The sequence below is a fragment of the Gopherus flavomarginatus genome, chromosome 2 (assembly GCF_025201925.1).
Source record: "Gopherus flavomarginatus isolate rGopFla2 chromosome 2, rGopFla2.mat.asm, whole genome shotgun sequence".
In the NCBI taxonomy this organism is placed as follows: Eukaryota; Metazoa; Chordata; order Testudines; family Testudinidae; genus Gopherus; species Gopherus flavomarginatus.
In genome coordinates this window covers 62,880,383-62,902,303 of record NC_066618.1, presented here as the reverse complement: position 1 = coordinate 62,902,303, position 21,921 = coordinate 62,880,383, and the positions used below count along the sequence as shown (strand labels likewise).

The following is a 21,921-nucleotide window of genomic DNA, read 5'->3' as shown; positions in this document are numbered from 1 at the left end:
GAAACCATTTCAAACAGCAGTACATCAGCATGCATTTTGGAGCTCTTAGTGCATGGCATGTTAGTACAGTGCTGTAGATTTACACCTTAGCTTGCCCCATGCTAACAATCAGTATAAATGAGCCTGTCTCCGTACTACTTTGCTTCCCCTACTTGTACTTTACTTTAACCTCAAATTGAACAAGGTTTGGGTTCTGCTCACTGTGGATCTGTGCCCATAAATGGTGTTAAAGGGACATAGTAAAATTAACCTTCAAACCAATGTAATTTACATAACACCTTGATTATTGAAGTAAAGAGGGGTTTTCACTTTCACATACAGCAACAGCAGAGGGAGATACTTTTGGTATTAAAACCAAACACTGGTAGGAAGATTCAGGGGCAGGTATAGTACCTGAAGTTCCTTTTAAACTGAGTTTCATGTTAACTGTCTCTACTATTCAAATAGCTGTTACTCTTCCTTCTAACTAAGTATACTTGAAGCTACAGCTTCAACTGCGATGCTGACTACTTCAGTCACAAGGTCTTCCTGCACTTCTGGAAGAACAAGGGGGCTTAAATCATAATACCCACAATTCTAGACAGATTCAATTAGGTACTTTGTGTCCTACAGCTGTATTGCTGTAAGCCTAGCCCCTCACTCACTGCACAACAATGGAGGGGCATTCAAGCACAGTGGCTATTTGCTATGTCCCCTCTCCCCAGAAGTAACCAAAGAAATTGCTTGTTTCATTCTTTAATCCTGAAGTGGTGAGTGCTCTAACTGCATTATTTGTATGTATTCCTTTCATGAAGAAAAGATTATGATCACTGCTGGTGGTGAGTGAGTCCAACTATGAAGTCTTCTGGTAACGACTCTGGAACCATCTGTACTAACTGGTCATCATAAGAACGGAGAGTCCATAACTTTTCCAACTCATAAATCTCTCGTGTCTCTGGAAGCATGAAATGGATCACTATGCTACCTGTACAGGACAGAAGGAGATACAATAAAGCCAAAAATGGACACACATACAGGTTAAATTTCGCTTCTCAGCCTCATGGCTAAGAGGGTAAAAACATTATTTAAGTTGCCAAAAATATTTTCACCACACCAACATGTATGCTGCACTTTTTACAGAAAAATGTAACTTAATTGCAACACTTTCATATCCTTTATGCTAGTACACTGCACCCAATTATAATGAATCTTAAACAGTGACCTGTACTACCTTTCTGTACTTACAAATGTTCCAAAGATGTTGGTATTTTATCCTGATTATGTCCAGTGCTAGAAGCAAGAGTTGTAACATCTAATTTCCAGTGATACAAACTCATTTCTAGTGTGGGCTGTGTGTATAAATTGAGTATATATAATATGAATGTTTAATATATATAAATTCAATATAAGTTGAACAAAACACCCGTTTATTCTACATCCCTTAGAATACACAACATTCTACCACATTATGTAGGTTTTGACTGTAATGTGGAAATCTGAAAAGACAGGCATCCTGCTCTGTAATGGTGTAAGCACACTATAATGCCTAATGTGTACTTACAAAATATAGGTGTATTCAAGTCTGTAAAATAGAATAACCTTGGCAATGCAGTTTAAACTTTGAAAACAGAGAGACAGAAGGGTTATGTTTTATGGAAGAGGCCCAAACACTTGCCCCACTCTTACGAAAAATCAAATCAGAGACAGTTAGGGTCAGGTCATTATAGCTCTGTGCAGGTATTTTTTCTGAGACTTCCCCAACATAATATAAAAAAACCCATGGCCCACCTGTGCCACAACAACTAGTTTTCTGCATATAAAAGCAGGACTGCATTATGGCATAGCAAGGAAGGCAATCGCCTGAGGGCCCCAGAAAACTAAGTTGCTGAAGCTTTGACTTCAGTCCCAGGTGGAAGGGCTCAGCCCTATGCAGTGGGACTTGAGCTTTCTGCCCTGGGCCCCAGTGAATCTTAATACTGGCCTTGCTTGGCAGACCCCCTGAAACCTGCTCTCAGCCCCCTAGGGGGCCCCAGATCCTTGGTTGATAACTACATTCTGAAACAGTGGTTAACTACATTCAGATTAACAAGTCCCTAGTAAATTATGTAAAACATCTTTTTACTCTTTAGGCTTTTCAGTTGGCTTGCAGAAGACTGATCTTTTTGAGAAATAGGGAGAGGGACAAAGTGCTGATCAAATTTAACACCTGAAAATGAAACAGACCCACAAGACACTAGCAGAAAGGATGTTATATGTTCAGCTACCTTATAAAAGTTGTATGGGGGAAAAAATGCCATACATGAATTTCAAACGAAGTCTATGTAAATGTGAACACTGTGCAAAAACTGCACTATGTGAAAGTGTGTAGAATTAATTTTATAAACTAGGTCAGAGAAATCATTACCCTGTACGTAATGTAGGATTCACATTTCTCAGCATAAGACACTTTTAAAGGAGATGTCAAAGTTTCTGATCACTGATTTTAGAGCTCAAAATTTCATTGAATTAGTGTTTGCACAGGATGTCTCACTAGTGTACTATTGTCCAGCAATAATACTTAAAGCCAACTCCAACTAGCCATCTCTGGAGTTGTACTCTAGGGTAACAAAGTTTGTCCAGACTTAGGTCATAATGATCATTTCATTGTTGCGTACTTTGACATACGGCTTTTAAAATGATAGATCTGGTTCCCCTCACTTGAACACATTCACCAGAAAATTGTATATTTATTAGAGGAACAGGGAAATGCATTGCAATTCTTTAAGCATTAAGAATCTATTAGCCAGAATCTTGGCATTAGTTGAACAGTGAGAGTCTGAATTTAGTAGTAAAGTACTGCTAATCGAGGCAAAAAAAAGCCATCAATTGAATAATAGGGTTTATATGATGAAATTAACATTTAGAGAAATGTATAATTATTGAAACATCCTTGCATATCTCCTTCCACAACTTTTGATCGTCACTCTGAGAATTAAGAATTATTTTTTAAGCTACTGCAGAGTTGTTACGCCACAGTGTTCCAATGCCAATGTTCTATGATACTCAACAGTGGGGGAGGACTCAATGGAGTGCAGGCAATTCAATTATACTTGAAGCTACGTATTAGGACCTATCTGCAGCAACTAGATTTTACCAGTGAAATGCTGCCCTCAACACATGGCTCACATAGAACTAGCATCTGTGAAATTTGTAAATATTTACCAAAATCAATGCACATCCAGTCATCTGTGTCTTTCCCTTCAATCTGAACGTGAGGATCATTTTCTTGTTTCAGCTGCTTGTACTGTAAAAGAAGCAGCAAATCAGTGTGAAGACAGATACTTCCAAATGTTCATTCTAAAGTGTTGAAGCCTATCAGGCAGCTAAAGCCTGACAAATTGTCTAAGAAATAAACTTTGAATATGTCACTGGTGAAACGACTACTGGAATCTACACCCAGTTTTGGTGTCTGTGCTTTCAAAAGGATGTTAAATTTGGAAGAGAGATTAAAGAATAAGGTCTGGAAAACATGATGATTCTTCTCAAGGAGCTTCATCTATTTTGCTTATTGAAAAGAAGTTTAAAAGGTCACGATCATAGTCTGTAAAGAACTACTGGATGATTTCTCTTTTCTAGGAGACAAAGAAATAAACAATCCAAAGACCAGAAGTTAAAGGTAGAAAAATGTAAACTGGAAATAAAATGTAAATATTAGCAATGAGCGAAATTACCCATTGGAACAGCTGCCTAAAGAACATAGTAAATTCTCCCTCTGAAGTCTTTAATTCTGGATGCCCTTCTAAAAAGTTGGTTGTAGTTCACTCAAAAGTTATGGGGTTTAAGTGAAGAATTACTTAATGAAATTCTATGCCCTGTTATGCAGGTGCTTAGGATGGAGGATTACAGTTGTCTCTTCTGGCCTTAATAAACTATGAAAACAACTACATGCAAATACTGCTGAGGAAGTCAGCAGATAGATCTAGCTGGTTAGGGAGGGGGTCTGACTTCAACAGGAAAATGTAAAAGCAGCAAAGAATCCTGTGGCACCTTATAGACTAACAGATGTTTTGGAGCATGAGCTTTCGTGAGTGAATACCCACTTCGGCAGATGCATGTAGTGGAAATTTCCAGGGACAGGTGTATATATATGCAAGCAAGCTAGAGATAACTAGGTTAGTTCAATCAGGGAGGATGAGGCCCTGTTCTAGCAGTTGGAGTATGAAAACCAAGGGAGGAGAAACTGGTTTTGTAGTTGGCAAGCCATTCACAGTCTTTGTTTAATCCTGAGCTGATGGTGTCAAATTTGCAGATGAACTGAAGCTCAGCAGTTTCTCTTTGAAGTCTGGTCCTGAAGTTTTTTTGCTGCAGGATGGCCACCTTAAGGTCTGCTATAGTGTGGCCAGGGAGGTTGAAGTGTTCTCCTACAGGTTTTTGAATATTGCCATTCCTAATATCTGATGTGTGTCCATTTATCCTTTCCCGTAGAGACTGTCCAGTTTGGCCGATGTACATAGCAGAGGGACATTGCTGGCATATGATGGCGTATATTAACACGGCTCCCCCTCTGATACTTGACAATAGGAAAATGGTATCACAAATGCAGTCCTTATTGGTTTTGGTAGTGTACAGACACCCAAGATGGTAAAGGGCCTATGCTTACAAAGTTACAAGCAAAAATTGAAGGTAATAATAAGTGGTATAACACATCCCAGTAAAGGATAAGCCCTTTGCCTTGCTTGACAGCATATAACTTCTGATATTATCCCAGTCAGTCTTTAGCTGTTGAAATACTAGCTGCATTTTTGCCTAAACTAGAGCAAGGGTCAGCATACGCTGCTAAGTGGGTAGCAATGTGTGGAAAGGCTGAGTTGAGGTATTAGGGCTTTTAAAAATGTCTCACTGAAAGATAAGCCAAAGCTGCAGTAGGGCAAGACTAAGATTTAGGCTCTCAAGTGCACCTGCCCTGTGACTTAAAAAAAAAAAAAAAGGTAAATAGTAGTCATCATGCAGTTTAGAAGATCTGGGCTCACTCACAAATGCATTTGGAGGTGGGGATGGAAGAAGAAATGGACCTAACCAGCTACCATGCTCTCCTGTCCCAAGCTGTCTCATGTTTGTTAAAACCTGTGGTTTGTCCAGAAGACTCCCACTTTCAGACATTCTTTTGTGGCTGCTCAAGTGGCTGCTCAAATGCCACCTTTTTCAAGTTACCCAGGAAAGGGGAGCCCAAATCTCTTCCAAGGCTTTCCCCTCTCACAGGGACTTCCTCCTCCTGTAGAGCTTCTGCTCAGTAGTACAGACCTGGTGCGACAGACAGTAGCCACCAGGGGGAGGATAACGCTGCAGGCCAGAGACAAGAAGCTTTCCATTAGGGTGGAGAGGAAGGATAGAAAAGGAGACTCCCTAGACTTTAGGTGAAAAGGCACTGCTGTCCATAGGGGGACTTGGAAACAGCAGGACTGACTGCTATAATACTGACCATGCAAATGAGGTAATGCAGGGTAAGTATTCAATTTAGTATGTTAAATCACATCAATATGAATGTCTGCTTGCAATGATGAATGTTGTATGGCACTAACACAGGTGCCCCTAGGTTGGGGCTTAACAAAACAGAGTTCAGCTCTACTCTTCCAGTCCTACTTCTCACTGTTAAAACCCACCATTTTGGAAGAAGAAAAACAGACGACAGCAAGGAGTGAGTGAGTAGGATGACTGGGAATTGGAGATTCAGATGGGAAAAAAGGAGAGGTAAAGTGTGGGGGGAGGTTAGAAAGAACCCAAATGCTTAAGTGATCAATGTCAGACTGAGGAACCCACCATCAGGAAGTTCAGACTTGAAATTAGACAAAGGTTTATAATCAGAGGAGTGAAGTTCTGGAACAGCCTTCCAAGGGGAGCAGTGGGGGCAAAAGACATATCTGGCTTCATGACTAAGCTTGATAAGTTTATGGAGGGGATGGTATGATGGGATAGTCCAGGGGTAGGCAACTTGCAGCACGCGAGCTGATTTCCAGTGGCACTCGCTCGGTCCGGGGGGCTCTTGTATTTTAATTTAATTTTAAATGAAGCCTCTTAAACATTTTAAAAATATTTACTTTCCATACAACAATAGTTTAGTTAGATATTATAGACTTAGAGACAGACACTTTCTAAAAATATTAAATGTATTACTGGCACACAAAACCATAAATTAGAGTGAATAAATGAAGACTCAGCCCACCACTTCTGAAAGGTTGCCGACCCCTGGGATAGCTAATTTTGGCAATTAATTGATCTTTGACTATTAGTGGTAAATATGCCCAATGGCCTGTGATAGGACACTAGAGAGGGTGGGATCTGAGTTACTACAGAGAATTCTTTCTGTCTAGCTGGTGAGTCTTGCCCACATGCTCAGGGTTTAGCTGATCGCCATATTTGGGGTTGGGAAAGAATTTTCCTCCAAGGCAGAGGCCTTGGGGGTTTTCGCCTTCCTCTGCAGCGAGGGGTGCGGGTCACTTGCTGGAGGATTCTCTGCACCTTGAAGTCTTTAAACCATGATTTGAGGGCTTCAATAGCTCAGACATAGGTCAGGGGTTTATTACAAGAGTGGGTGGGTGAGATTCTGTGGTCTGTGTTGTGCAGGAGATCAGACTAGACTATCACAATGGTCCCTTCTGACCTTAAAGTCTATGACCCCAGGGCCAAGGAGACTATAGGAAATAAGAAGGAAAATTGTGGTTTACCTTTTGGATGTTTGTGGCTGGCAGAATCAGCAGCAAGAGCAAGTAGAATACAAAGCTAGTGTCAACAGCTACCACTGGTGAAGCTTCTAAGTTACACATCCTCTGTGCTGCATAAGAGCAAACTGGGCTATTACAAGACATGAAAGCTGCTCCAGCTGCTGTAAATCTTTTGGGCAGACCTGTAATGCTATAAGCCTCTTCAACCCCATCTTTGTTTTCAATACAAAAATCCAGCCAGAATAAAAGCTCCCAGGATTCAGATGTGATGAGCATATGTACTATTTCCTTTCTAGATTTTGCACAGGCTGCGTGCTGCAAGAGATTAATAAGTATAATTCCAACTAAAGGAGGACTACTGTTCTCCCTTTCCCTCTAGATAGGCACAAAGCTAACTCCCAGGAGCAAACCTTGGAATGTGTAATTTTATAGCAATGGCCATTTAAAGGGAGCTAACTGTAGCCTATGAATCATGCAAGCTTCATAAGTAATATGCACTTAATTTAAGATGATCTAAAACAGCAGTACTCAAACTGTGGTTCACAGAATTGAGTATTTTTGAGAACCAGGCACTAAGGAAGGATTTAGGTGTTATGAGGTGGGAAATCTGTAAGATCCAAAAGCAGTTTGCAGAATCCCTGTTCCGAAGTCAATAACCATTATATCACTATCCAAGCGCTTTTAGATCTTCTCACAGAGAGACAGGAGAGTTGTTTTATGGAAGAGGCCAGAACACTTGCCCCACCCACTCTTATGAAAAATCAAATCATAGACAGTTAGGGCCAGGTCATTATTGCTCTGTCCAGTTTTTATACCAGGTACAAGACAAAAAAATGAGTCTACACATCTAGGTTTCCAACACATTGTAGTATTAGGATGTGTGTGATTCATCTCCCCTCAAAACTAGAAGGTAGTATGACCGCCTAAATCTCAGATCCCATGAGATCCATCCTTTACCATGCTGCCATGGACTCTTCAAAGTGCCCTAAGCACAACCCTGCTCCAAAGAAGATGGGGCTGCCACTCAGCACAATGGGAAAGCAAAGAAGAAGATTCTTAGTCAGCAACCACCACAAAGTAAGAGGTGAATATGATTCCACAATCCCAGCCTCAATACTTCCAGTGGATGGCTCTAGGGTCGGGCAAGTAAAGGCAATTCCATGAAGCTGCTGCTCTTCTCCCCACAGCAGAGCAGGATTCTGTTTATTTGTACACTCCAGTGTTTAAGGCCATGCCTTCCTTTGAAGAAATATGGTATTTAAGTAATAAAGCCATTTTTGCTTAGATCACTCAGCTGCATTTTAACCTTTGAACATTCTAGGATGTCACACATAACCAGAACAATTATTACTCCACCACCCGTTACCATCCTCTGTGTGTTGGGGCCCCAAATTCTTATTCCACAAAACTCTGCACTGCAATCATCATCCTTCTTCGTATAGAGAGGTCTCTGTTCACAGTCTACACTTCATTTCCTTACCTAAGAAAGCAGATTAGGTTCAGCATCTCCTATTTGTACAAAGGGTAATACTGCATAAGAACAACGAACCTCACCTTGTCTGGTTGTTACTTTAACAGATAAAATTGATATATCTGCTATGTTTAATTCTCACTTTTGCAAATATCACAACATACATTTCCAATTAAAACTATTCAGAATCTAAAGCAAGTGACGAGTGAAAATAATTGTCCTACCATTTTCAGCATGTAGTGCGCCATAGCATGGATGTGTCTTGAAGAAGATCCGCTCACAATTATAAAATAATCAGTGTATCTCATTTCTGGAGGGACCTGGATAACACAAATGTTGCTAGCATTTTCTTGCCTCAGGAGAGAGATGATAAGATCAATATTGAACTTGGAAAGAGCATGATCTGAAACAAAGAACATGACTTCAAATTGTGATTTCCCTTTTTAAACAAAGTACAAAAACTGTCTACTTAAACTGACTGAAAAACAATGAAGTGTGAGGGTGAACTCAGTTATAACCTATGGTAGCCAGCCATTCTGGAACTTGAGATGATGCTAAAAACAAGGATTGAAATGTGAACTCCAGTTGCTAGAATAATGATACTGTGAAAAACCAAACTTTTGGAAGGTAAGAACAGGGAACTAAACTGATGCTTATGGTTAATAATACTCGGTTACTAGACATCAGTTATTTATATAGTATCCACAGTGAGCTAGAAACTTCTCTGACAGCTACAGCAGAACCTAAGAGTTATGAACACCAGTTACGCATGGATTGGTAAACCACACGCCTCATTTGGAACCGGAAGTATGCAATCAGGCAGCAGCAGAGACCCCCCAAAAAAGCAAATACTGTACAGTACTGTGTTAAAAGTAAACTACTAAAATAGACAGGTTTTTAAAAAGATCTGACATGGTAAGGAAACTGTTTCTGGGCTTATTTCATTTAAATTAAGATGGTTAAAAGCAGCATTTTTCTTCCACATACTACATTCGCTATGCAAGGGGGTTGTGATAATAATGTACTAAATCTGTATTAAGTCAATGTTCAGTTGTGCACTTTTGAAAGAACCACCATAATGTTTTGTTCAGAGTTACAAACCACCTCCATACCCAAGATGTTTGTAAGTCTGAGGTTCTACTGTAGAGAGGAAGCATTAAGATAGCGTTTCTTTAGGTGACTTGTAAGACTTAACAAGAGATAACTAAGTCACTATTTGTAATTATTGGATATAATATTTCAAAACAATGCCTGTTAAGTTCTAAAATGCCTGTGATAAGGAGACATCAGGCAAAATGGTAACAAGTGCACTATAAAATTGTAAGTAGGATAAACAAACATACAAAAATTGACCTAGCATAACACACACAGTGTGGAAACAAGTCATCTTATAAACAGGGCCCTACCAAATTCACAGCTGTGAAAAACATGTCACAGAGCATGAAATCTGATCTCCCTCGTGAAATCTGGCTATTGTAAGGGAGACCAGATTTCACAGAGCTGGGCAGCTGAAGAAAGGTGGCAGCTGGCCGGAAGCCCAGCTCTGGAGACAGTGCCACCATCAGTGAAGGCGGCGCGGAAGTGAGCATGGGATAGTATGGAGGCTGGGGTTTGTCACTTTTGGGGATTACATTGCTCGCCTTACAGGTGAGCTACCGCTCAGGGCCCCGTGATCGGGGGGCCCCATGGTCAGTCCCCCCACCACACACACGGAGCCCAAGGCCCCTTTAGCTTCCAAACACTGGGCCTGGATCCAGGAAGGGGCAGGGCCATGGCTGCCTCTGCCAGGGGCTCATACGGTGCGCTGGGCTTCAGCTGCTAATCCCGAACGGCTGGGGAGAGACAGGACTTCCTCTTCCCCTGCACAGGCCCCTCCCAGGACCTCAGACCCACCTCTGGGATCCTCACCTGGCTAAAGGAAGTTCCACGGCTGCTAGACAGCTGCCCAGCTCTGAAGGCAGCAGCGCAGAAGTAAGGGTAGCAATACCATGACCCCCCTACAACAGCTTTGTGACACACACAACCCTCTTTTGGGTCAGGACCTCCACAGTTACAACACTGAAATTTCAGATTTGAATATCTGAAACCGTTAAATTTACAATTTTAGAAATGCTATGACTGTGAAATTAACCGAAATGGACCATGAATTTGGTAGGGCCCTACTTATAAAGTTCCTATTCTTACCATCGTATCCTGATCTCGCCTTTATCTCATCATTTCTAACAGACCATAGAGCCTTCTCTACAGACCCACTCTGATCAATTTAACTAAATCCATTCAGAAACTGACATAGATCAGTGCAACCCCATTGCATGGACAGTTTTAACTAATTTGTTTCTAAACAGATGTATTCAAATAGGTATCATTTGTGTGTGTAGCTAAGACCTAACTAGGTAGGGCAAGCTCTGTTTCTATTTGTCATTAAGGTGCAATGCCTAAAACTGTAAAATTAACAGAGCACTGCTGAGTTCATATTCATCACCTATCAGCCTCAATACAGAGAAAAAGTCAAACAGGGAGGCAATAACCAGATGTATATAGCATGAAATTGATGAGAGGCCTGTAAAACAAACAGGAGCTTCTCCGCCCTGCAGGCACAGGATCACAATGACTGCTACAGACAGGTCTACTCTAGAAGAGGTTTGCTGATATAGCTATACCAGCAAGCTCTCCTAGTGCAGACACCGCTTATTCTCTAAGTGAAATAAGCTATAATAGAAGGAGTACTTTTATGCCAGTATAAATAAGTATACCCTAGAGTTTTTGCAACTATGGAAATGTGAGTGTGTCTGGTTCACCATACCCTCCTCCCATTGATATTATATCAACAATAGTTTCTAGGGGAGACCTGGCTTACATCTGTGGCAAAAGAGTTGTCTTCTTCAGCAGAGATGCGTGAAACAACTTGGTACAGTATACATACCTGTACCTCTATCAAAAGCTATATTTAACTTGAACACTTCACTATAATGCTCCACTCACGTTTTGATCCTTCCCCTTTTCTGCCAGCCTGAAGCCTCTGTCCTCAGCAGGAATTTGAACGTACATATAAAACATTAAATACAAATAATCTTCAAAGGTTTGGACTCCTCAGCTGAAGATGACCCTGGAACCCAATAGTTTTACTCTGTCATCTTTGACTGTAGGAAACAGTTTATTTTTCTTCCTTTTTTCCTGTGTTCTATTTTAACCCTATTCCACTGGCTTGCCTGGATGGGGATGGTTTTGTGTCACAAAGCCAAGACACACAGGTCAGAGAAGGACCTTCAATTTATATAGTATGTTCTTGCCCAAACTTGCAGAATCTTTACAGAATCTACAATAACAATATTTTATCTACATTTGAGTTGGAGATTCTTGCTAGTCCTCCTTTGCTTTTTATTTACAAAAACACTAATTTTGAACAGGTACTGAATTCCTAGCAGTGAAACACTGTGCTTTATTGGAAGAAGGGTCTTGGTGGTGTGAAATGACAGACTTTAGTAGTACGACTGATCCCACTGAAGATTCTTAGGATCACAATTAGCCTTTAAATTAGAGTCATGCATATATATCATATGTGGAGTCAAATAACACCACCAGCACCGGGTGTGTTTAGACAGCTGTCAAGATTTACTCTCTGGGAAAGGAGGAACAGAGACAGAACCCCCCACCGTCATGGCAATGGAGTAGGTGATAGGGACTGTTTTTAAGACAGTATTTACACACATCCACTGAAGTGACAGAATATTTTGCGCTCTTTTCCATAAAGAAATTAGAACAGTTTGCATTTACACCCAAGAAGTGCCCCAGCCAGTTTACTCCAAATGGGTCTTAGAACATGGGGAGATGATGCTGTCTGCAAGTCTGGAGACTTGTTCTGTCTGAGTTGATATGGACATGGACTAGCTGGTCTAGAGTGCACCAGCACCTTCTCACATGTCCCAGAACGCACTGTTTCTGCAAGCTGTGGGGCAGATGCCCAGAAGCCACTGCACAGACACAAGTTACAAAAGCACTAGCCATGGGCATGGAGCAGCTGGACGGCCCCAAACCAGGTGCCGCAGGACAGTGTGGACGTACTGACCCACGTGCGCATTCACTTGCTCCCTCCAGTTAGTTCAGTGGCATTGCCCAGCACCCCCATCTGCCTGGGTCAGAGCCCAGAGCTTCCTGGAGCACATTTCACTGGACGCCCCCATGCAGGGTGGGGATGGATGGGGAGGTCTGGCTCAGTGCAGCGGCAACCAATCCTCAACTCCCTGGGCTGGAGCTGGAGTGTACACGGGCTTGGTGTCCTCCACGCCAGGCATCGCCTAGTGGGATAGGAGGAGCGGGCGCAGGGGTTGTGGGGGGGCGGGATGGGGCAGGGGGCGGGCGGCTCAGCCCGGGAAGGGGATGGGGACGGTGCGCACGGGGCTGGCAGTGTCTAAGGCGGGGACGGCACCTGCGCCCGCGACCCCGCCCCACAGCGCGGCACTTGCCGTACCTGGGGCTCTGCGCGCCTGCTGGGCTCCTCCGCCCGCCCGCAGCTCCGTGCTGGGCCCGCCGCCGAGGGCCCGCTCCGCCCAGCAGGGAGCGCAGCGCACAGCGGCCCCCGGGCCTGGCCCCGCAGGGCGCAGCCGCAGCCCCCTCGCCGCTGGCAGCACCAACCCCCGAAGCCATCGGCTGCCCCGCCACATGTCGCCGGGACACGGAACAGAACTGTGACCGCGACAGCGTTCTGAGACCTCCCACTGCCCCGCCTTATGGCGATCCCCGCACTGATTGGCTACCGTAAGTACCGCCTCTGACACTGACTGGCCGGGCACCGCCTTCCGCCCGAGGAACGGCGCAGGCGCAGTGACACAGGTTGGAGCTGGACAGGGGCCGGTGGGATGGTCCCGCCCCCAGTGGGCGGTCGCTACTCTGAGGTCTCTGTCCCGATTGGGGCGGCCGCAGGGGCTCAAGCACCGCCTCGGGTTACTGCCTTTGACCTGCCCAGCTTCGCCCCCCCCCCGGAACACCGCCCCCTCGTCAGCAGCCACGTCTAGCGTGTGCAGAGCGCGCGCAGAGCCCGTTGCACAGCCCCTGGCTCCCCGGGGCCCAAAGCGGCCCGCGTGCGCGCGCCCAGCGCTTGGCGCGTGTGTTCCGAACAGGTCTGCGCGGTTAGCGCTAGACTGGGGACATCGCAGCTGGACACAGAACATTTGGACATTCGCTCGCCAAGGCTGTTGTGATCCATGATGCAAGTCTTTAGCCCAGGGTCGGCAGCCCTTCAGAGGTGCTGTGCCAAGTCTTCATTTAGTCAGGCTAATTTAAGGCTTCACGTGCCAGTAATACATTTTAACGTTTTTAGAAGGTCTCGTTCTGTAAGTCTATAATATAACTAAACTATTGTTGTATGTAAAGTAAATAAGGTTTTTTAAATGTTTGAGAAGCTTCACTTAAAATTAAATTAAAATGCAGCTCTCCCCAAACCGGTGACCAGGACCTGGGCAGTGTGAGTGCCACTGAAAATCAGCCCGCGTGCCGCCTTCGGCACGCATGGCATAGGTTGCCTACCCCTGCTTTAGACCCATGTTAAAAAAAAAACCCGGACGGACTAAATTATTTTTCTGGCAACTGGCAAAATCCATTAAAAAAACACCTGGCCAGGCCAGTCAAATACTGTCCAGATGCTAGCACCCCTCCCCCAGCCCATTGCTTATGGCCCCAGGCACCAGGGGCACCGCAGTTAAGGGCCCCAGGGGCTATCTGCCTAGGCCAGGAAAGAGCCTGCTGCCGACCACTGGGGCATTGTGGGGCCCTTTGCAGGGGTGCCATGTGTGCGTCCCTGGCAGTGGCAGGAGGATGCTGAGGAATAGTGCCAGCGCCACCAGGTGTAGGGCGAGTCTCACAACCAGGGGTGTTTTCCTGACCGCCCCAGCTCCTGAAGTCATATTATTGTATGAGCCATGCAGCTTGCTGTGCAATAAAAGTACGTTTATAGCCCTGAGGGTTGCAGCAGTGTTTCATTTGTGCTAGGGCTGAATCCTGCTATCTCTAAGCTTGGCATGTCATAGCCCTGGCACCTCTGGGCTTGCCACATCAGTTATGAAAGTAAAAAAATTGTTTTCCCCAGCACCTAATCACTTGATCCCCGGCCCCTCTTTCATGACACATTAATCACTACACCCAAGTGCCCCCAAATGGTTTGAAAAAATAAACAGAGCAGAGAGAAACTACATGCCCCTGACCTCCAGCTTTACTCTTTTTTAAAAATATCTCAGGCTTTATAAACCAACTTCAGGCTTTTCGGGGGGGGGGGGGGGGTAAAGGACGACCAACTCATAATTTTTGAACACTTGGGGTTGGTAATAAACTCCCCTCCCCACCCCTGCTGTTGGCTGCTGCCTACACACGCAGTTCCCATTTTTGCCCTCTGACTCAGTCCCTTGCTGTTAGCGTCTCTCCCTTTCTCATTGTTCTTGGGCTGTGCAGGAGCAGCCGCGCTAACAGCTGCAGAAGAAACCATGCTAGTCAGTTTCCCTTCAGGATGGGGATAGAAAGGAAAATGTGAACTGACAGTCAGTGACATGTTCCCAGTATTTTATCAGAAATATTACCTTTAACCTGTGATAAACTCTGTTTCCCAGGAGTGCTGCAAGATGAAGAGATGGAGGGGGAGGGACTGTAGAATCTAGTCATTTGTTCCCCATTTTTTAAAACTAAAATCTTTTTTGTGGCCAGTAAAGAAAGGAAGCAAAAAACATTTGCCAAACAGATTTATGTAAAGGACCTGTTGTCCGCAATGTTTATACTTTGTTCCTGAAAAACAGCCAGAGCATATAGATAGTTTAGCACTATTGCTCACCTTGTGTGATTTGAAATGGGTGGGTGCTCCTGTTTGGAACATCCCATGGTACATATTTTGTGGAGCTAGTCAAAAAAATTGAAAAATGTATGTCAAAGTTGTTTCTATTTAGTAGTGTTCTAAGTGGAACCGTTGTCTGTTTTTTTTTTTAAATTATTTGGTAAACGTTTCTCAATTTTTTTTTAAATTGAAAATACTGCAAAAATTTATTTGCAAACAACAACAAAAAATCTCAAAAGCCCAAATTTTTCTTTAAATTTTTAATTTTAATTAAAAGGCCCCATTTCAACTTAAAGCCTTTGAAAATTTCAGCCAGCAATAATATTTTGATAACACCTGCTCTTTGGCAAACTCTGATCTATTCAAATAGGTAAACAAATTACTATGAGCTTTCTATGAACTAGGAGTAAAGCATCAATGGAAGTGGAAAGGGTTGCATAATAGTGCATAACAGAACAAGACGCCATGGTCTCAAGTTGCAGTGAGGGAGGTCTGGGTTGGGTATTAGGAAACCCTATTTTATTAGGAGGTGGTGAAGCAATGGAATGGGTTACCTAGGCAGGTGGTGGAATCGCCATCCTTAGAGGTTTTTATGCCCCGCCTTGACAAAGCCCTGGCTGGGATGATTTAGTTGGTGTTGGCCCTGCTTTGAGTAGGGGGTTGGACTAGATGACCTCCTCAGGTTTCTTCCAACCCTAATAGTTTTTGATTCTATGATAGTTAATAAAATGTTGAATTTTGCTTAATGTTGGAAGGCCCAGTCTTGTAATTCTTGTTCATGTATGTCATCCGTACTCATGCAAGTAAGTCTTCTCAATATTAATGGAAATACTTGTGTGACGACTAAATGTGTAAGGGTTTGTGGGATTAGGTAAAGCTGTCACTTTAAAGAAAAACAATATAATCGTTTGAGAACTCAGTTTTTCTTCTCTTTTGCTTTCATTGCTATACATTTTGAAAATAATGATGCTCTTGAAGGAAACTAGAGCTCTTTACAAATTGATATATAAACTCTATGCAAGTATCATTTCATCCATCACTGAAATGCAACTAACTCTGGGGTGAAACACAACAACTATTTAAAAGTACACAGCAACACTACACTATGGTGTAAGTTAGGAAGAAAAAGAATATATTTTCCAAGAGAACTAATAGGGTAGATTTACATAGACAGAATGAAATGATCAGAGTTGCACTTTGACCAACACATCAGAATTAACAGCCTTACTCTTGTGAAGTGTCTGTTGGACTTTTTAATGATCAACACTGATCACCATGGTATACGTAGCCTGATTGCAAATCTTGGGGACAGATTAAATAATGCAGACCACCCAGCTGTTGCAACATACACTCTGATCTGCAGACTAATTCATGGCTTGGCCTAACCCAGTTTAGCTTGTGATTTCTGTAAGGATACTGTACATTTAACATGTGCTATGCATAACTATGGCACTAAATAAATAATAATAATAATAGGATCCGACTACAAAGCAATTAGGCTGCACAGTATAAAACTAAAAAGCAAAACATTTACATGTGGTGGTTGGTTACTCATAGACTTTAAGGTCAGATAAGACCATCATGATCATTTAGTCTGACCTGCATATTGCAGGCCACAGAACCTCACCCATTCATTCCTGTAATAGACCCATACCCTCTGGCTGAGTTACTAAAGCCTTCAAATCATAATTTAAAGACTTCAAGTTACAGAGAATTCACCATTTACGCTAATTTAAACCTGTAAGTGACCAGAGTAGGCTGGAATCAGGGCAAATCTCCTGTGCAGACAAAGCTCAATACCACCCTGCTGAGAAAATCAGGCCAAAGCATCTATCTTCACTGCTTCCTCCAGCCTACTTTGGAATAGCCACTTTAGCTGCATTATAACACTGATTTAGTAATATATTGTGATGTTAAAGTAAAAGTACACAGTATCAAATATACCAGGCTCTGGAAATTATTTTGGACTAAAAAAATTGTATTAATGTGTTTTCGCTGGAAAAAGGAAAGGATCAGGAATTGGAATACTAAAACAAAGGAAAGAAAAGTCTTGTGCAAACTATAATCATGTACTCAAACTTTTTGTACCCTTCTTTCAAACAATCCAGCCTCATGTAGGAAGCCACAGTTGGTACAAAAACAGTTTTTGTTATTTCTTTGTGCATAATGTGAATGTGTTTATGCACTTTATGACTAATAGGTGCCTACAAAAATGAATAATTTATAGTCATATAATGCACAGGCAATGCTAATTAATATGCTTAGCATAATATAGAATAGTCTTGCTAAGGCAGGCTGAAATCAAATGTTGAAAAAAAACAAATGTCAGCAGTTTATGACAACAGAAAGTATAGCAGAGTCCAGCTAATGCTGAGTGCCCCCCCTCAAATATTTACTAAAACAGAATAGGCTCAAATGCCACCAATTATAGAGGAGAGAAAGAAAATTAGTCCTACAGTTATGAGACTTGTTCATAAGGCAACATATGTCACTGGGCTGAAGTGAGTGAAAAGATACTTAGAAGAAATAAACTCTGAGACAAAAGATGTCATGAGTCTGGAAATAATTCCAAGCCACCTCTTCTTTTGAAGGAAACTCCTCCCCCACTCCCAACCCAAAGCTAGCAGCATGAAGTATTGACACCTCATTGTGTGTCTGTGCTAAAGAAATTGTTTGGTTCAAACATATCTTGAAGCTGCTGCAGACTCAAGCATGAGCTAGAAACATCTGCTTTTGTTCTGCCTGCCACCTGCCTGCATCCAATTCCCGCCCCCACTCCTCCAAGAAGTTAAAGGTTAGAGGGCGCTTCTAAGTTCACTCATCAAGTTATTCCCTGTTGCGGCTTGAGAGTCTTTATCTCACAGTTCATGTGCATATATTAGCATAGAATATTAGGGAATACCAGTTCCATGGTAATGGAAGATTAACATTACAGCATAGGCTGGAGTCACAGCACTCCCATAGTGGAAGGATGGATGAGCAAATCTGTTCTAACCCCTTATTTTCACTCCATTATAACTGTCTGAGGAAATGCCTGAAAGGAGTGAATTTTCTTATGCTTAGCCACAGCCTACATGTGACTTTTGTATGAAGAATATTAAATCTGATGAGGCATTTTTTTTAATTATGCTGCTATGAAAAATATGTGCTTCTGTTTTCTAAAAAGCTTGTTAATAATAATGCACTCCTGTAACTCAAAGCCGGCTTGCTCAGCAACATGTCATACAACTCATTCTTGCTGGCATGTTTGAAATGATCTTGTTTCCAAATAACAGATTTATTCATGTTTGAATTCCCTCTCCTTTTGAGGTAGAGATATTTGCTAATGGTGACTCTCCTAAGGCTTGCAGTAGAACTGTACATTTCCTAGCATTTCTGTGTTTTAGTCTTCATCACTTGCTGTTTCTTTTAAAGGTGCTGAGTTCCATGATTATTCTGGATCTCTTCTAGAAGTGGGTTCCATGGTCATGGGCCAGTTGCTGAGAAAGCTCGCCTCACTCCTAAGGTTGCTAGCATCTTTGTTCTAATTAAGGTTGAAAGGAAAAAGTGAAGCAGGAGGCTTAGTTTCCCACCACCAAACAAGCAATGGGATGACACCTGTTACTTTTGATTCACTTTACATTTACAGTGTAACTGCAGGTCCCTTTGGGTCATCTCTTAGGAATAGCGACTGTGGTGGTGCCCAGTAAGTAGATGACTCATTTGACTAGGTCGCTCATTTGACTACATCTCCTTACAAGACAAAAGTAACATCCTGTCTGAAATCTCCAGATAGTTTATTGTCCAATAAAGCATCAGATCCCATTAGATAAAAACAAATATGTATTTATTGGACGTTACAGCAGAGAAGATAGAAAATAAAAAGACGTCAACTTTAATCCCCTAACATGAGATGTAAAGGAAGATTCTCTGAGCTGTTCCATATACGCAGGTTAAAGTATAAAATGTATTACTTTTCTAAGCATGGCGGAAAGCTGCCTATTGTATAAGAGCTGATGATGCCTCTGAGTTCCTGTAGAGCACATAGAATTCTCTGGGAAGTAACATGCTGTCTGCTTAGAACCTAGGTCACCAATAGCCCACATCAGCTTTGATTCAAAAGTGATACAATTGCAACAGAAGTGAACTCATACTAGGTTTTTATTAAAAACTCTGTCCTGAGGCAAGTTAGGGAAATGCATAAAAATTACAACTGTCCTCTTTCCAGTCACTAAATCCATAAGCACTTTTATTTAAAACCATAATCTTTATTATCCTCTTTCAACCTGAAAAGCAGGATCATGTATATACACAATGTATTTCACTAACTCTCTTTGTAAGGCTAAAAGTTGCAGTTGCTGAATTTTTGAAAGGTGTGCCATCAACATGCCACTGAACCAGTACTCCCTGTTCTGTGCCACTAGTAGTTTTAGCTCCCATCTGCACTACCAAACGATATTCCTCGATTTTGTACTAGAAAAATGCAAACTAAGGACCCTGTCCTGTCAACACTTTCTACTCCCATTAGTAAATGTTTGAAGTATTGGGTCCTTAAAACTCACGGGCCAGATTCTCAGCTGCATCAGAGCTCCACTCAGTTCAGCTGAGGGGTTAGGAATGGGCAAAGGTTACCTTTAGCTTCCTTGAACTCCGGAGTAACTTAGAGCTACCTAAAGGCTGCTTTATCGTATGCCTGGCTGCAGTGATACCCAATGGGGCACTTCCTCAGCCAAGAATCACTGAGTATGGTAGAGTTCTGACTATGCCCCCGACATAATCCCTGTGCCAGGTCTGGGGGGCTCCATCAGGTCTACACCATGTAGGGATTCCCCTACACCAAGGCAATCCCAATGACCCAGTTAAACCAGCTTTTATCAGGTGTTAGGATCTGACCCCATACATATAGCTATCAGAGTCATAGTACTCCAGTTGTTCCAACTTGACACAACTGGTTTAACTAAACTACTCCCAGACTTTGAAAAAGCTTCTAGTTTGGATTAAGAGATGGAACTGGTTCTTCCATTGATGATGAGTTGTAATTAAGTTAGTGCTTAGATATCAAGTTGATTGATGTCGCAAATACCTATGATGGGAAGCTAGGCTGTAGTGCATATGTCAAAAAGAAAGCGTTACAGCGGACTTTTCCAAGACTTTGTGTGTGTGTGTGTGTGTTTAAATTCAACTTGGTTTGCAAGATTCCTAGATTTGTGCTTTTTATCATTAGAAGGGACCATTATGATCATTTAGTCTGACTTCAGCATAACAGAGGCCATAAAACCTCACCCAGTAATTTCTGCATCAAGCCCATAAGCCAAGTAATTTAATGTATAAGGAGGGAAAGACAGTGACCAACAGTTTTTTTTTTTAAACTAATATTTGTACAGTGGCCAGAGAAGAACTAAAAAATACTGCATCCTGAAAGGTTTTTAAGCAAAGCACTAACCCCATAAGTGTTTGTACAATTACTGATATTATCAAATTATTAACAAGTGTGTATGGTGGAGGGTAGGGCTTATTTTAGGGCATTAGGCAATAGCTGCCAGGAAAACAGCAAAATATGGTTATGTTTATGTCACCCTTCACAGAGTGAAAGAGGAAAGATGTATTAGGGATGTTCCAAATTAGAAGGAATAAAGGAGACTCCAAAATTGTTCACAGTTGGGTTGGCAATGAATAGGTCTTCAGTGACTGGTGTTTAGAAATGGGTAAGTGAAATTATCCACTCACTCTCAAACTAAAAGTTAGTTTTGTTCTGCATTAAACTGTTATATTAGGTATCAGGTTATTATACAGAGCCTTGAATTTAGAGCATTTCTGGCTCTCTTCTCACCCAGCAAGGATTGAACCTTCTCAACAACCCTTTTCTCCACAGACAAGACACTCTCCTCTTCTGATATCCCCCTGTGATCCAGTCTTCAGAAAGGTGTTTTTATTTGTAAGCGATAAGTAGACAATTGCATCCAGGGCTAAACTCCATGATATGGAATTACAAGAGTGAGTGGCCGAAAGACAGGGTTTTACTAGTTCACTTGAGAAAGATATCAAAGTGAGATTTGTAGTTGAAAGTTAACACAGCACAGCAGCTGCATTAAGCAAGCAAAGGCACATCACTCTTCTGGATATTGACAGTTTCTGAGCCGCTTAGTGGACAAGCAGAAACTGGAGAATATTGCCCTACCCAGCTTGAGGTTTTCATTTATTTGGAGGGAATAGTAAAAAAACAGAGGGACAGGAGGATCAAGGAGAAAGTAGTGGCTGTTTACAGAGAGCAAGATGAAATTGAAGAGAAGGAGAGGGAAAAAAGCCCCTCTTAGTTCTCTTTACTAATAGTTGAATGATATAGAATCTTTTTCCTGTTACCACCACTCTGCTGGGCCTCATCTTTCTCCACCCTCTGGAATACAGCAGCTCCTTCTGACACAGATAGGACACACTGTTGCCGATGGCAGTCAGTTCAGATGGCACAAAACCAATAGAAACAACAGCTACAAGAGGTAGCAGCAACAACTACAGTAAGAATTTTAAATGGAACTTTTAGTAGCTGGTTTAGGAGGAGCCAAGTAGATTAGGTTTCTTTGTTCACCTGATGTCCGTGATCTAGTTTTATAAAGTGACTGAGGGTTGGCCATTATGGCTATTCTCCATGTCTTTCAACATCAAAAAGCCCAAACTGTGGGATGCATGCAGAGGGGGAGCAAACTAGGACACTGGGACTGTGCAATTCTTATTTAAGATCTATATACTGAGGAGATAAAAAGTATCTAGCCTCTTCTCCCAAGCTACAAATTAATCTAGGTGAATTGCATAATCATGCTCAGTCTAGAGTGGTTTATTATTCAATATTTTGTGACCAGATCATAAGCAAGGCCAGTGAGTAATCACAACAGCTCCATTTTTTAAAAGAAGCCATTTTCCATTTCTAAATAAATTGAGCTATAAAATGTACCAACACATTTTTGGAAGTTACCTTAATCCTTTGT

The 21,921-nt window shown here is 42.2% G+C and overlaps 1 protein-coding gene across 1 annotated transcript; it reads right to left on the bottom strand.

Moving 5' to 3' along the window:
• Positions 1–263: 263 nt before the first annotated feature.
• MALSU1 (mitochondrial assembly of ribosomal large subunit 1) lies at positions 264–12,846 on the bottom strand. The gene is made up of 4 exons (XM_050938752.1): positions 12,617–12,846; positions 8,373–8,551; positions 3,181–3,262; positions 264–964 (listed from the first exon to the last, which is right to left on the bottom strand). Exons 1-4 carry the CDS (start codon positions 12,807–12,809, stop codon positions 807–809), a joined length of 612 nt encoding a protein of 203 aa, XP_050794709.1. The 5' UTR covers positions 12,810–12,846; the 3' UTR covers positions 264–806.
• Positions 12,847–21,921: the final 9,075 nt, after the last annotated feature.

Excerpts from the sequence above, each read along its gene's own strand:
- MALSU1 (XM_050938752.1), bottom strand. The coding sequence starts at position 12,809 with ATGTGGCGGGGCAGCCGATGGCTTCGGGGGTTGGTGCTGCCAGCGGCG. Across the intron at positions 8,552-12,616 it reads GCAGGCGCGCAGAGCCCCAG|ATCATGCTCTTTCCAAGTTC; the intron begins GTACGGCAAGTG and ends TCTTTGTTTCAG. Across the intron at positions 3,263-8,372 it reads CGCACTACATGCTGAAAATG|TACAAGCAGCTGAAACAAGA; the intron begins GTAGGACAATTA and ends CTTCTTTTACAG.